This window comes from Oncorhynchus keta, chromosome 11 (genome assembly GCF_023373465.1).
Source record: "Oncorhynchus keta strain PuntledgeMale-10-30-2019 chromosome 11, Oket_V2, whole genome shotgun sequence".
NCBI lineage: Eukaryota > Metazoa > Chordata > Actinopteri > Salmoniformes > Salmonidae > Oncorhynchus > Oncorhynchus keta.
This window is the reverse complement of record NC_068431.1, coordinates 25,029,292-25,043,911: the sequence shown is the minus strand read 5'-3', so window position 1 is coordinate 25,043,911 and position 14,620 is coordinate 25,029,292. Positions and strand designations below refer to the sequence as shown.

The following is a 14,620-nucleotide window of genomic DNA, read 5'->3' as shown; positions in this document are numbered from 1 at the left end:
TTCTGCATAAATTGGTCAAAAATGTGATTTGATCTTCATCTAGGTCACAACAACAGACAAACACAGTCTGCTTAAACTAATAACACACAAACAATTATAAGTTCACAATGCAGGGTGGAGAAAGTATGTGAACTCTTGGATTTAATAACTGGTTGACCCTCATTTGGCAGCAATAACCTCAACCAAGCGTTTTCTGTAGTTGCGGCTCAGACCTGCACAAATGTCAGGAGGAATTTTGGACCATTCCTCTTTACAAAACTGTTTCAGTTCAGCAATATTCTTGGGATGTTCTCTCTTGAGGTCATGCCACAGCATCTCAATCTGGTTGAGGTCAGGACTCTGACTGGGCCACTCCAGAAGGTGTATTTTCTTCTGTTGAAGCCATTCTGTGTTTCTTCTGTGTTTTGGGTCGTTCTCCTGTTGCGTCACCCAACTTCTGTTGAGCTTAAATTGGCGGTCAGATAACCTAACATTCTCCCGCAAAAATTCTTGATAAACTTGGGAATTAATTTTTCCGTAGATGATAGCAAGCTGTTCAGGCCCTGAGGCAGCAAAGCAGCCCCAAACCATGATGCTCCCTCCACCATACTTTACAGTTGAGATGAGGTTTTGATGTTGGTGTGCTGTGCCTTTTTTCTCCACACAATGTTGTGTGTTCCTTCCAAACAACTAAACTGTAGTTTCATCTGCCCACAGAATATTTTGCCAGTAGCGCTGTGGAACATCCAGGTGCACTTTTGCGAACTTCAGACATGCAGCAGTTTTCTTTTGGACAGCAGTGGCTTCTTCCGTGGTGTCCTCGAATGAACACCATTCCTGTTTAGTGTTTTACGTATCGTAGACTCGTCAACAGAGATGTTAGCATGTTCCAGAGATTTCTATAAGTCTTTAGCTGACACTAGGATTCTTATTAACCTCATTGAGCATTCTGAACCGTGCTCTTGCAGTCATCTTTGTTGGACGGCCACTCCTAGGGAGAGTAGCAACAGTGCTGAACTTTCTACATTTATAGACAATTTGTCTTACAGTGGACTGATGAACATCAAGGCTTTTAGAGATACTTTTGTAACCCTTTCCAGCTTTATGCAAGTCAACAATTCTTAATCTTCTGAGATATCTTTTGATCGAGGCATGGTTCACATCAGGCAATGCTTCTTGTGAATAGCAAACTCAAATTTGTGTTTTTTATAGGGCAAGGCAGCTCTAACCAACATCTCCAGCCTCGTCTCATTGATTGGACTCCAGGTTAGCTGACTTCTGACTCCATTAGCTTTTGGAGATGTCATTAGCCTAGGGGTTCACATGCTTTTTCCAACCTAGTGTGAATGTTTAAATGATGTATTCAATATAGACAAGAAAAATAAAATAATTTGTGTGTTATTAAGTTTAAGCACACTATCTGTGTCTATTGTTGTGACTTAGATGAAGATCAGATCAAATTTGATGACCAATTTATGCAGAATTCCAGGTAATTCCAAAGGGTTCACATAGTTTTTCTTGCCACTGTATATACATATATAAATGTAGAACTTTTTACTCTCAGGGCCTAGCTTGTGTTGTCTTTGTTTAACTAGAACTGTATGAAATGGATCACATCTCGAGAGACAAAACCCAAAATATTGCTATTAAAGATTCATAGCAATTAACATTAGCAATGGGGGAACATTAAAGCTTTGAAGGCCTACACTAAAGAGTTACTTATAGTCCTTCCTTTCACTCCCACTCCTGAACTTTACATTTCATTAAATGTTTCATCTTATATTAAGTTAAGCAGGTGAATATTCACCTTTTTCAGCCCATGGGACAATGTATAGCCTGTTGTTTAAACTGACGACATAAGGTAAACAAGCTGTGGTCTAGTAACGATCTCAGAGACCTTAGGGTAAGCAGCTTACCCAGTCTGCTTTAGAGGGCGACCCCAAACAACTCCCACACCCATGCGTGCTTTGGATAGTTAGCAGGGAACTGGGATGAGACTGACATTGACTTATCAGGACCAGGGTGAGGGGGACAGGAAATACACCTACTAATGCCTGGGTGTGAGGAGAGTTTCCTGGGGAAAGGTCTACCAAAGGATCTGTAACCTTATGCTTTCAGACAGACTTGTCTGTTCAGGTCGCAGACTCGCCTTATTGTGTGAAAGAACTGTGTGGTGTCTTGCTAATTCATTGTGTCAGCAGAGGCCCGGTGAACTCAGCCGGTAAAAGGCTCTAAATGTGCTCCTGTCTTTTTAATGGACAGGGGCACTTAGGCCTCTTTCTTTAGACAGGGATGGGGAGCTGGGACGCAATGGGGCGCCAAGCCGGGTTACTGGATCAGTAAGGTTCCTGGAGGTAACCACTTAATGAAAACGCCCACAGAGTTGGAGTTGGTTATTGGTTTCAGTCAGGTGAAGTAGCCACTGGCCTCAGTCAAAGTGCGTCACCAGGAGAAACAATCTAATAGAGTGGAACAGTAAAGTTAGGGGTTGGCAGTGGGGAGTGGCACACAATGCAGGAAATAAAAAGGGATAGTTCACACATTACACATTGGTTTCCTTACCCTGTAAGCAGTCTATGGACAGGGTATGACAGAAATCCATTATTAGGTTTAGTTTCTCTAGCACTGTTTTGTGGCACAAGTCCCATTCAAGTCATGGTACCGATATTAGCATATTTGGTGCATCATGTCCAAATCATCCGAAAGCATCTAAAATTGATAGTAAAGCTCCACAAAGTCACTTACAAATGATTTGAATACGATGCGTGAAAAACTACTAATATCGGTACCATGTCCTGAATGGAATTTGGAAACAGTGCCAGGGAAACTAAACCAAAGCATGGATTGCTGGCATACCTTGTCCATAGACTGCTTACTAGGGCCGGGACAATACCAGTATCGCGATACTCGTTAGTATCGTGGCAAGGAAATAAAACACGAAGCAGATTGAACTTTTTTTGAAAAACAGCCCTAATGTTGAAAACAAGCATTATGTTGTCATCCAGAGTCACATGTATTTATTTTCCAAGCTAGAGCAAACAATATTATTCATATAGGAGGTTTTTAACAGACCAAAGAGTAAGGTCTGCTTCATGTTTGCATTTTTTTCCATGGAAAAAATATAGTGATACTGGTATCGTCCCGGCCCTACAGGTTAAGGAAACCAATATGTCCATTTGTAATTTGGGTTAACTATCCCTAGTAGGACATTCATTCACACTGACATGCAGTTCACTCGAGCTAACTGACCAAGCCTCTGTGACCCTGACCAGCAGCTACTTGAGCCTAAGCATCATCTGAGTCTCAGGGAGACTATTCATGGTTGTGTGACTGGGTTGGTATGCATGTGTGGAGGAATGGCCTGTCGGGATGATTCAGCAGTACCCACTCCCATGGCCCATTACTGCCACATGGGCACTCGCGTCAGGCCCAGAGAGGGAGAGAGAGAGATGGGCCGGGCAGGCTGCTAGGCTGCCACTGGCATGGGAGAGCTCGCGCCGAGAAGGGCATGCGCCTCCCTGCACAATTACTCACAGTGCGTAGAAACTGTGCCCCCCCTTAAGTCCACGTCGGTTCGCCCCGCCAGACTAAAAATGGAAGGTAACAGATCCAGGCCATGTACACAGGGAAGAATGAAGAATGCGTCTGAGTGGGGTGGTAGACTGGGAGCGAGGGGATTGATGTTCATTTAGTTTCTGGAATTTTGGATGAGCTAACTGGTTAGAAACAACCTTAATGGGGGCGTAACAGCGAGCTCACCAACCATAGCCCGGCAAACAGGCACAGCTCGCACGTAGTTTGTGAGATCATCAGTGTGATGGCAAAGTTTGTGTGACTGTGAGACTTATGTTTCTTCCTCCTCTTTCCTGTTTTGCAGGTTACTTCAACGTGTTGGCAGTGATTCTGAAAACAACGAATGATGCGCCATGGGCCAACGAGTTTGAATGTAAGAGCCAATAGAGATGTCGTAATGAATACAACGATGTGCTTGACTTTGACTTGACACTAAAGAACCAGAACCACCAAACAACATCAATCCTTTGGTTCTTCATTTTGAAAGCCTTGCATCTAATTTCCTCTCTTCTCGTCTGGTAGCTATCGAATTGTCCTGTTTGATAGAGTCCATCTCCACAAACGACCCCAGAATCGAATGGAAGAAAATTAAGGATGGGGAGCCCAGTTATGTCTACTTTGAGAAGAAGATCTCAGGTAACATACTCAACTGAGTGCTTTCTCAATATCATCTTCACTAATATCAATATCAAAGTGACAAAAAAAATATCTGATCATCTTGCAGAAACAAATCATTCCTGCTTTACAAACAGCAGCTCTGACTAATAAGGGAATTACATTCTGTTCTATACTCATCAATGTCTGTATTAAATCAGCGGGAACTTAAAGTGTGTTTTTTTTTCTCCTGCAGGAGATTTGGAGGGCAGAGCAAGGATCAGAGAGCCTGCAACATTAGTGATAACCAATGCTACAAGATCAGACTCAGCCAGTTATCGTTGCGAAGTCACCGCCCCAATTGACCAGAAAACCTTTGATGAGATTTTGATCAACCTTGTCATAAGAGGTAGGTATATCAGCCACTTCAACTCACATCTACTCAACACACCACTAGCTTTTTGCACCATAATCACAGTATTAGTTGTATTACCAAAGTAAACTGTGGTATAATATTGAAGCCAGAACAAATTTAAGACTTTACACCAACACAAAGATACATCACCCTGTGGCTATGACTGAAATGGCATGTTTGGGGAAGGAAGAATTGCCACTACCTAGCTGAAATTGCATGTTTGCCAAGTCATTTGCAATGCAGTTCTTTAATGCATCTCATAATTTCACTGCCAAAATATTTGCTCTTAGTCTTAAACCTTGTTGCTTTTGGAAGGTATGCTTCATAACATACAAAACACAATGAACACTCATTGTCCCGAAAAACAGCCTCAGAGGTTACTACTTTCAATGCTGTAAGCTGAAACTTTTTTGTAGGTCAGGCCAACTCTTTGGCACACGTATGAGGATGCGTTGTGACTGGCCTGTCCCTGCCGCAAAGGCGTGTTCTGGGCTATATAGGGAAACCTCTGAAACTGCATCCCCGCTAAATAGCATCGCTAAAGATGGAAAGTGCCGTGTGTTTAGTTGACAGGGTTTGGCACGGGGCAAAAGACGCGTACCCATTCTCAGAGGTCATTCATTGGCCAAGTAACTATAACCGAATGTGTATCATGGGTTGTGCTAATTTGACACGTTCAGATGCTGAATGTTGCCATTGCTGAATATGTGTTTGTGTCCACAGTGAAGCCAGTGGTGCCGAAATGTGCTGTCCCCAAATCGGTGCCTGTGGGGAAGGCGGCGGAGCTCCGCTGTGTGGAGGATGAAGGTTTCCCCAAGTCTCAATACCAGTGGTTCCGCAACAAGGAGGAGATCCCCGATGACCCCAAGACCAGCCCCAAGTTCTTCAACTCCTCCTACATGCTCAACGCCGAAACTGGAACCCTGGTAAGTGTGTTTTTGTGTGAGGACTGGGAGGGAAGGGGACTCTAGGGCAGGGCGAGGCTGTTGGGGTAGGTGTGGATATTTTGGGGAAACAGTTGATGGTGCACAGGGGATTGAGGCATGAGGGATATTTGCAGTCCTCGTTGGCACATTCCTGAACTCCCTCTCCCCTGCTCAACCAGACAGTCAATGGCTCGCCCCCAGGCTCTCCACTCAACCTTCACACTAGCCTCTAAAGGTTGGCCTGGCTGTCACTGACATACTTCCAGGGAGTCACACCCTATTACATGCTACACCGGCCCCTTTTACTTGAAGACCACCAGTTTACGCAGCCAAATCTGCGTTTCGTATCCAACTAACCAAAAGCCAACTAACTATCAACAGGACTAGAATTAGAGGACAAGACATCATTAGCCTGGGTTCAAATGTGATGGGAGACAGCATACGAAAACTGAAGGGATATCTGTTGAACATCAAAGCTCATCACAACTAATTTTGGTGACAGTTCCACCTAATCCCAAGTGGACCTCGTTATAAACTGGCACTTTACCACATGCAGTAAAATATATTGGCACACTTGCAGGATTTACTATTTCTTCGAAAATAAGTTGACATTTGAAAAACTGTATGTTTTTACATGTGCATTTGTTTGATTTACAACTGCATAGGACCAAAACAACTAATAATTTAAACTAAAATGTTTCACTACAAAGTCCAAAAATAGCAAGGACAACATTTTTCTAAATTCTAATTAATTTGGTTGGAGGCAATGATTTGCATTTACTGTGTAATTTCTCAACTGTGGTGAGTTTGCAGGTGCCTACAGGTTGAACATAGCCAGTCAACCAGTTTTTAAAAGAAAAAACGGAACATTCTGAACACTGCACTCCATTGTAAAGTGCCACGGGTTCCAATATATTTTATAGCATCTGTACATACACCAGAACAAAAGGACACCGGTTATACTGTTGTTGGGTTTTCCTCTTCAGAAATTCAGTGCTGTCAGAAAGGACGACTCAGGAGAGTACTTCTGCCGAGCAAAGAACGACGCGGGTCACTCAGAATGTGGACCGCAGACGATGGAAGTCTGTAAGTCTGTTTGACAGCTGACACAGTTGTATACAAGTTACACAACACACTAGGGTTGGGCGGTATCTAGATTTTCATACCGTTTCTGTACCATACTGGGGCATACGGTATTAATGAATTTGCACACACAGGGGGTGACATAAATAAAAACAAGCACAAAACAATTTAGTCAACAGGGATCTTGATCCAGGAGGGGATTGAATGTCTCTGCTGTAACCAAGAAGCTTGATCTTGACATCTAGCCACTAGCAAGTTAGCAAACCAAATGCATAGCTGGAGCCCTGAGCTGGATATAATTTATTTGACACATCTTAGATTTCATATAGTTATACTTAGTTACAAGCAGTGGGTTAAAAACAGTATTGAAAATCACTGTCGGTATTTCGAAATACCCCAGTATATCGCCCAAACCTACATGTTGAAGCATGTTATTCCAGTAGTCCAGTATTTCCTTCATAAAGAGCCAGTTGAAGATACCTCAACATAAATTCTTCATTCTTCCTGTTGTTTCTCCCCAGATAACATCAATATTGCCGGGATCATCCTGGGAGTGCTGGTGGTGGTGGTGGTGCTATTGTGTATAACAGTGGGCATTTGCTGTGCGTACAAGCGAGGCTACTTCGTCAGCCAGAAACAGACAGGAAACAAGTGAGTGAGACTTCCTCTTAAGCGGCGCGGCAATGGGTCATGGCTCATTGAGGTTTAACATTTGCCGATTTAGACCTTATGAACAGCCTCGACTTCACAACTTGACCTGGTCAACTCACAGCATATGGTTTTATAACATGCATGGAACAATTCTTACTAGAAATGTGTTGTTTTTGCAAAAACATAAATGTCTTCTGATCATGTCTCCATTGTATCTGACAGTTACAAAGCCCCAGCGAAAGGAGACGGAGTGGACTACGTCAGGACAGAGGACGAGGTGCGTAAAGAAAAAAACTAAATATTTTAAACAAGGCAGTCCAACTTTTTCTTACTTGCTCTTCCCTTTTTATTCTAGGGCGACTTCCGACACAAATCTTCATTTGTCATCTGAAGACGAAGGGCATGGAAGGGAAAGGTGTGATACTTTGGACTGAACACACTAAGTGTGTGAGATGACCAGTGAGCTGCCACAGTATGTGCCTTGAGCTCTCTGCACGTCTGAAACAATTCAAGTTTGCCAAAGGTGACAAGTTTTCACAAATCTATATAGAACTATTAACCATAGTTACAGACACAGATAAGTATTGAAACCCGCTTGTTGACCTTTTTATCACCAAACAACTTATTTTTGCTAAATTATGGAGATTTTTACGTTAAAGTTATAGCATGTTTCAATAAGGTTAACACTATCTGCTGGGGGAAAGCATTTATGTAAGATGTTCTGCCAGGAGGGGAAAAACATTAGCTATGTTCTGAAGAAAATCTAACATGACATATTTCTACCTTAAACATGTGCTTCAAACCTTTGTCATTTATATGACTTTTTTTCTTCCTATCAGCAAAATTTGTCAGACTATTTTTGATGGAATATATTTTGAAATGCCTATAGATAGATAAAGGTTTACTTTTTTAAATATTTGTAAAATACTAGCATAGTTTTTTATTTGGTTGTGGGAAAAATACATTTCGACCACTCAGAATTCAGCTGTAAAATTTCACCTTTCCTACCCTCCTCCCCCACCAAATCACAAAATGACTTGTTTTACCATAAAGGTTTGGTTCTAGAACAGTCTTACATATTTTATTTACTGTTGGGATTTCCATGTTAATATTAAAAGTTAAATGTTTGTAGATAGTGTCTTGGACAGTAAAAGGCTTCAATGAGTACCAGCCAAAAGCTGGGAAATACTGTATACAATCAGTGCTGCATATCCTTGATTTTAAGTGTCCTTCTATGCTTGAGTTTATCTTGTATATATTGAATATATTGTCCAGTTTTTGTTGTTGTTGCTGTATGTCAGGAATACATTGAGTATTTGTAATACAGGGTTTATGTTGGCTAAAAATGGTATATAGATAACTGTTTGTGTGTGTGTCCAAGGAGGCAATATGAAACTCTTCCCATGGTTTGAAAAATACATTGTCATGGTAGAGACGATCTGCCTAATGTTTGCACATAGGACATTTTACACTGAACAATCTTCTCTACACCAGGCAAAAAAACATAGAATTTCAAATTCAAGTAAATGACCTAAGACGTTGTATTTGACATTTTCCCAAATGAATTTATATCCAAGAGTTACAAAACATTACAAGATAGAGTAATTGCTAGGTGAAACCAATTAATGCAGATGCAAAACATTTTTAAAAAAACAGGTACTTAAGGTTTTCATTTGTACTTTGATAAAGCTCATTCCTCTTAAGTGCCTTCTGTCATTACAACAGTAGATCAGCTTTATGCCATCTAACACATTTTATTTTAAAAGGTATTTCTCAATCACAATACTGCAAAATGCACAAAAACCTGAATTGCATGTTTAATACTCTACGAACGGCGTTTGAGAGGAATGATGACATTAACAAGAATAATGGAACATTTCCCCACCCAAATCATTTTTACATATCTGCTTTGTTCTGTAAATAGATTATTTTCTTTTAGCATTGTTTTAAAGGATTACACTTTTTTTCCATTGGAGTAGAAATAGATATTTATTATGCAATAGTGCCTAAATAGTGAGAATTATTTTTGGTAGAGTAAAGACAAATAAGAAAATATACAACGTTTGTTAGCGGATTAAATAGATGGAGAAACACAAAAGCATGCCGCCTACATTTACCATAAAGGCCAGAAAACACTGGCAACTTCCAAGGCATTGAAAATAAGATATTTTTATAATTAAACAGCCCTCTTCAAAACCGGCAATATGTAGTTTTAAATACACAGTGAAAGAAATTACAATACACGTTCCTATGGTTGGGGCTAGCTAAGCCAAATACTGACTGCCAATCACGCTTTTTCTCCAATCCAAGGTTGATGAGGTTCCAGCTATCCAGTATTGATAATCTGCCTCTAATTTCTCCAATACTTGAGGTTGGCGTTCAAATCATGTGAAGGTTCAAGCGGTTCAAGTGTTCACACGTTTATTTGATTGGTTCAGAAAAATCATGTTCTCAAACTAATGTAACGCCCATCTCGGGCCTGGTACAAATCCTCTGAGAATTCTTGTTAATGATCAATAAAACTCACTTCTAATATTTCTGACATGGGTGCTGGATTTTCATTTACAAAAATAAAGAAAATATCAATACAATTTTACATGGGACATCAAGTGTGTTCAGTATAGACAGAAGAGAACATGAAGAAATAGCTACTGATGTATTTGTCTCGTTCTTTTTTGATTGAGTGGGGACTGCACGTTCCATTGCCTTGGCACTGGAGTTCTGAAAACACAAGAAATGAATTAGGTAAAACATTCCGACCATTATATGGTTTAAAGCTTACTTTGATCAAAACAATAAGTACTTACTGCTGATCAGGTGAGATCAATTGAAGGACACGTCCTTCTTCTCCAGTCTTTGACACTATGAAGAAGAAAGAACTAGTCAGACCAAACATCTTGTGGTGAAATGGCATCTGTCTAAAAGGTCAAAATGTTGCATACCTGTTCTCCGGTCACTGAAGATGGCGCTAACTCCTTCCCCGAATGTAACTTCATTTATATTACCTGAGTAACATGTAATAGGTATATTATGTTGGGCAATTAGATTTTTGATATTTAATGTAAAGCATAAGGTTAGTAGTTTGGTTTAAGGGCAACTCCACCACTTTTCAACCACATCTTCAGCACCAAACCAGTGTCTACATACACTACATATACAAAAGTATGTGGATTCTGCTATTTCAGCCACACCCGTTGCTATCAGGTGTATAAAATAGAACACACAGTCATGCAATCTACATAGACAAATATTGGCAGTGGAATGGCCTTACTGAAGAGCTCAATGACTTTCAACATGGCACAGTCAACAAGTCAGTTTGTCATATTTCTGCCCTGCTAGAGCTGCCCCAGTCAACTGTAAGTGCTGATATTGTGAAGTGGAAATGTCTAGGAGCAACAACGGCTCAGCCGCGAAGTGGCAGGCCACACAAGCTCACAGAAGGAGACCGCCAAGAGCTGATTCACATAGCGTGTAAAAATAGTCTGTCCTCGGTTGCAACGCTCACTACAGAGTTCCAATCTGCCCCTGGAAGCAACTTCAGCACAATAACTGTTTGTCGGGAGCTTCAAGAAATGGGTTTCTATGGCCGAGCAGCCGCACATAAGCCTAATATCACCATGCGCAATGCCAAGCATCGGCTGAGGTCGTGTAAAGCTAGCTGCCATTGGACTCAAGAGCAGTGGAAATGCGTTCTCTGAAGTGAAGAATCACGCTTCACTATCTGGCATACTTTGGTCATATAGTGTGTGAAAACAGTACATTACAATGATCTGTGGTAAAAGGTAAAAAAGAAGAAAAAAAGTTACGGTCGTAAGAAAATTATCCTGTGACACAGGGTAGTATTAAAAGTTAAAAGAAACAATGATTTTCAAAACCTGCAATGGGTTTCTAGCCCAAAGGAGGGTATTTTATTTTTCCCCACGTCACTGCCAATCAAATAGTGTATCAAAAATCACATTTTACATAAGTTGACACTGGTATTTCATTGATACAATGAAAATGAGGTTGAAAAGTGGTGTGGTTCCCTGTTAGGGTGAAGTGTAGGGTTTGGCTTAAGGTTAACAGTATGGTTAAGGTTAGTTTTAAAAACAGATTTTAAGAAGATGGTAGAACATCCAGCTTTGCCAGTTAGTGCCAATTGATGAATGACTTCAGTGAGTGGGAAATGATCACCTCGGGACAACGTTTTTTTTTGTTGGGGTTTATCACTGGGCTGCCAGCCATCAACTTGTGGCCCAAAAGCAGCTCTTTTTGCTCTACATGAAGCTTTCATTGAGTCAGTAAATTGTTGACAGTACCAGAAAACACTACCCACAGTGATATTCAGAAGGCTCCTTCCCCAACCACAAGGTTTCTTAAGACCCCAAATACAAAGCTCTCCAATGAGGGAGGGAACTCTAGCAGCATCAGCATTATTGGGCACAATGGATGGTAACCACTGCATATAGAGATTGAATGTCTAGAGCAGTGTGATCCATGCAGTTCCACATAATACTCCTCATTCAATATTAGCTGCTCTTGGGACATGCACACAGCCCATACACTTGGCATGCGGGAGGGTGTCTGACTCCTGAAGGAGGAGGATTCAGATCCGGGTTTGTCCAACTTACCCTGCGGGGTGCTTATAGCTCGATCGCAGACGCCTCCTTTCGGCTTCACTGTAATAGTGGAACACAAGAAAAAGGAAAGAAATCTATCAAAAATGGAATCACATCAAGTCGGAGTTGGCTATTTCCATCTAGATCCGTCTAGTCAGCGGTGTGGTCATGAAAGGCGGCCATACCTGATCCATCCAGAGGTGTGAAGTTTCTGTCGCCGGTCACCATGACCCAGCTCCTGTGTGGCCCGCTCCTCTGCTTCGCTGGCTGACGCCTGGTGTTCGAGCACAACACCCAGTCAGAGATACAAGCTTAATTACGCTCTCCCATTCCACATAGCAGCCAGGTGTGCCCATAGTGGTGGTTGTAATAAAATGTTGTTGTAGGTGTAGCTGAAGTGACAATGGGAGTAATGCCTCTAGTGCCAGATCAAAAGGCGCAGTGCAGTCAAAAACATGATTTCCTGTGTTTTATATACATTTCCAGACTAGGAGTCTGGCATAATACTATGAAAATTATGATTTTGAAACCGCCCGAAGTTTCTGCCCGTTTTGGTGGGATGGAGTTTTGGCCTGCCTAGTGACATCATCAGGTAGTAAATTAGTTAATTAACAAATAAAAGAGTTCCAAACCTCTGCCAAAAACAGCTAGTTCATGTTTCCCCTCCCCACTTAGACCCTTCCTAGCTAAACTCTTGCTTAAGAAATTGCTCTTTGCTAAAAATCTATTTGTTTTTTAACCATTTTAATTGAAAACAATCACAGTAATGTACTTATATATATATAATTAATTTCTGGGTAACTAAGTACATTTACTGTGATTGTTTTCAATTAAAATGGTTGAAAAACAAATAGATTTTTAGCAAAGAGCAATTATATATATATATATATATATATATATATATATATATATATATATATATATATATATATATATATATATATATAAAAAACATTTAAAAAAAGGCTGCATTGGACCTAAGATTTAGGCATTGAATAGCACCATTTGAAATTGCTCAATATGGGACTGGAATGTGTCTAGACATATCCACCCCACCTTGTAGTACAGAGGATTCAAGGTGACTTAAAATGGGTGTAATATTTTCACACCAAGTATAAGTAGACTTAAGGCGGTAGGTAGGTACAGTGCATCCGTAGATCCTCTCACGCGCTGTCAGGTTGGATAGGGAGCGTCGCTGCACAGCTATTTCAAAGCCTCTCTAGAGACGTTCGATTGGGTTCAAGTCCGGGCTCTGGCTGGGCCACTGAAGGACATTCAGAGACTTGTTCCGAAGCCACTCCTCCATTCCTGACTGTGCTTAGGGTCATTATCTTGTTGGAAGGTGAACCTTCGCCCAAGTCTGAGGTCGTGAGAGCTCTGGAACAGGTTTTCATCAAGGATCTCTCTGTACTTTGCTCCACTCATCTTTTCCTTGATCCTGACTAGTCTCCCAGTCCCAGTCCCTGACACTGACACTGAAAAACATAACCACAGCATGATGCTGCCACCATGCTTTACCATGGGGATGGTGCCAGGTTTCCTCCAGACGTGATGCTTGGCATTCAGGCCAGTGTTCAATCTTGGTTTCATCAGACCAGAAAATCTTGTTTCTCATGATCTGAGATTCCTTTGGGTGCCTTTTGGCAAACTCCAACTGGGCTGTCATGTGTCTTACTGAAGACTGGCTTTCGTCTGGCCACTACCATAAAGGCCTGATTGGGGGAGTGCTTCAGAGATGGGAGAATCTTTTTTTATTTTTATTTTTTTTATAAATCTCCACAAAGGAACTCTGGAGCTCTGTCAAAGAGACCAACAGGTTCCTGGTCACCTTCTTGACCAAGGCTCTTATCCCTTGATTGCTCAGTTCGGCCGGGCGGCCAGCTCTGGGAAGCGTCTTGGTGGTTCCAAACTTTTGGTGGTTCCAGACCACTTTTCGCTTCCATTCCCCAGATCTGTGCTTCGCCACAATCCTGTCTTGGAGCTCTACGGACAATTCCTTCGACCTCATGGCTTGGTTTTGCGCTGACATGCACTGTCAACCGTTGGACCTTATATAGACAGGTGTGCACTTTTCCAAATCATGTCCAATCTATTGAATTTACTCTAATCAAGTTGTAGAAACATCTCAAGGATGATCAATGGAAACAGGATGCACCTGAGCTCAATTTTGAAATTCATAGCAAAGGGCCTGAATACTTATGTAAATAAATTAACACATTTGCAAAAAAATTCTTAAAACCTATTTTCGTTTAGTCATTATGGGGTATTATGTAGATTGATGAGGGAAAAATGGAATTTAATACAATGTAGAATAAGGCTACCGTTGCAAAACATGGAACAAGTCAAGGTCTGAATACTTTTCAAATGCATAGTATAGGTAGGTAGCAGGGTTTCCGTTAGCCGGTAATTGCTGGCTTTTGGCCAACAAAATAAATCATGCACCCCGACTGTTGCGTGCTGCCTTACGTGCCTGCCCCTACTGGTGAGGAGAGAGTGTACGAGAGAGGCGCTTTGGGCTACTGTTGATTACAAAGATGGAGGCCTTTTTAATTTAAGTCAAATGAAAGTTAGAGTATGCCAGGGTTTGCGTTAGGAAGTAACAGCAGTCTTTCACAGATAGAGCCTTTGAGTGTAAAATCTGTCTGACAGTGCAAGAGTTGCTGTTGCAGCAGCATCTTGTGGTGCTTTCAAGACAACTATGAACTCTGAAAAATCGAGGTCAAATAATGACTTCAGTGATCTTCAGGTTGGAGATTTAGAAAGAAGCCCGAGTTGGATGTTTTTTGCTTGTTTTTCCCCGC

At 41.3% G+C, this 14,620-nt stretch overlaps 2 protein-coding genes across 3 annotated transcripts in view; one reads left to right on the top strand and one right to left on the bottom strand.

Moving 5' to 3' along the window:
• LOC118389970 (junctional adhesion molecule 3B-like) overlaps positions 1-9,760 on the top strand; it is a 40,143-nt gene extending 30,383 nt beyond the window's left edge. The window contains exons 2-9 of the mRNA XM_035780026.2: positions 3,857-3,925; positions 4,075-4,188; positions 4,403-4,555; positions 5,285-5,487; positions 6,474-6,573; positions 7,092-7,221; positions 7,444-7,498; positions 7,577-9,760. Coding sequence (XP_035635919.1) covers positions 3,857-3,925; positions 4,075-4,188; positions 4,403-4,555; positions 5,285-5,487; positions 6,474-6,573; positions 7,092-7,221; positions 7,444-7,498; positions 7,577-7,612 — 860 coding nt within the window. The 3' untranslated portion in view covers positions 7,613-9,760. The remainder of the gene's footprint in view (positions 1-3,856; positions 3,926-4,074; positions 4,189-4,402; positions 4,556-5,284; positions 5,488-6,473; positions 6,574-7,091; positions 7,222-7,443; positions 7,499-7,576) is intronic.
• ncapd3 (non-SMC condensin II complex, subunit D3) overlaps positions 9,626-14,620 on the bottom strand; it is a 35,374-nt gene continuing 30,379 nt past the window's right edge. For both annotated transcript variants that reach the window (XM_035780025.2, XM_052529793.1), the window contains exons 31-35: positions 12,005-12,093; positions 11,832-11,879; positions 10,164-10,226; positions 10,029-10,083; positions 9,626-9,942 (exon numbers count right to left, since the gene is read on the bottom strand). In XM_035780025.2, the coding sequence (XP_035635918.1) occupies positions 9,870-9,942; positions 10,029-10,083; positions 10,164-10,226; positions 11,832-11,879; positions 12,005-12,093 (328 nt within the window). In that variant the 3' untranslated portion in view covers positions 9,626-9,869. The remainder of the gene's footprint in view (positions 9,943-10,028; positions 10,084-10,163; positions 10,227-11,831; positions 11,880-12,004; positions 12,094-14,620) is intronic.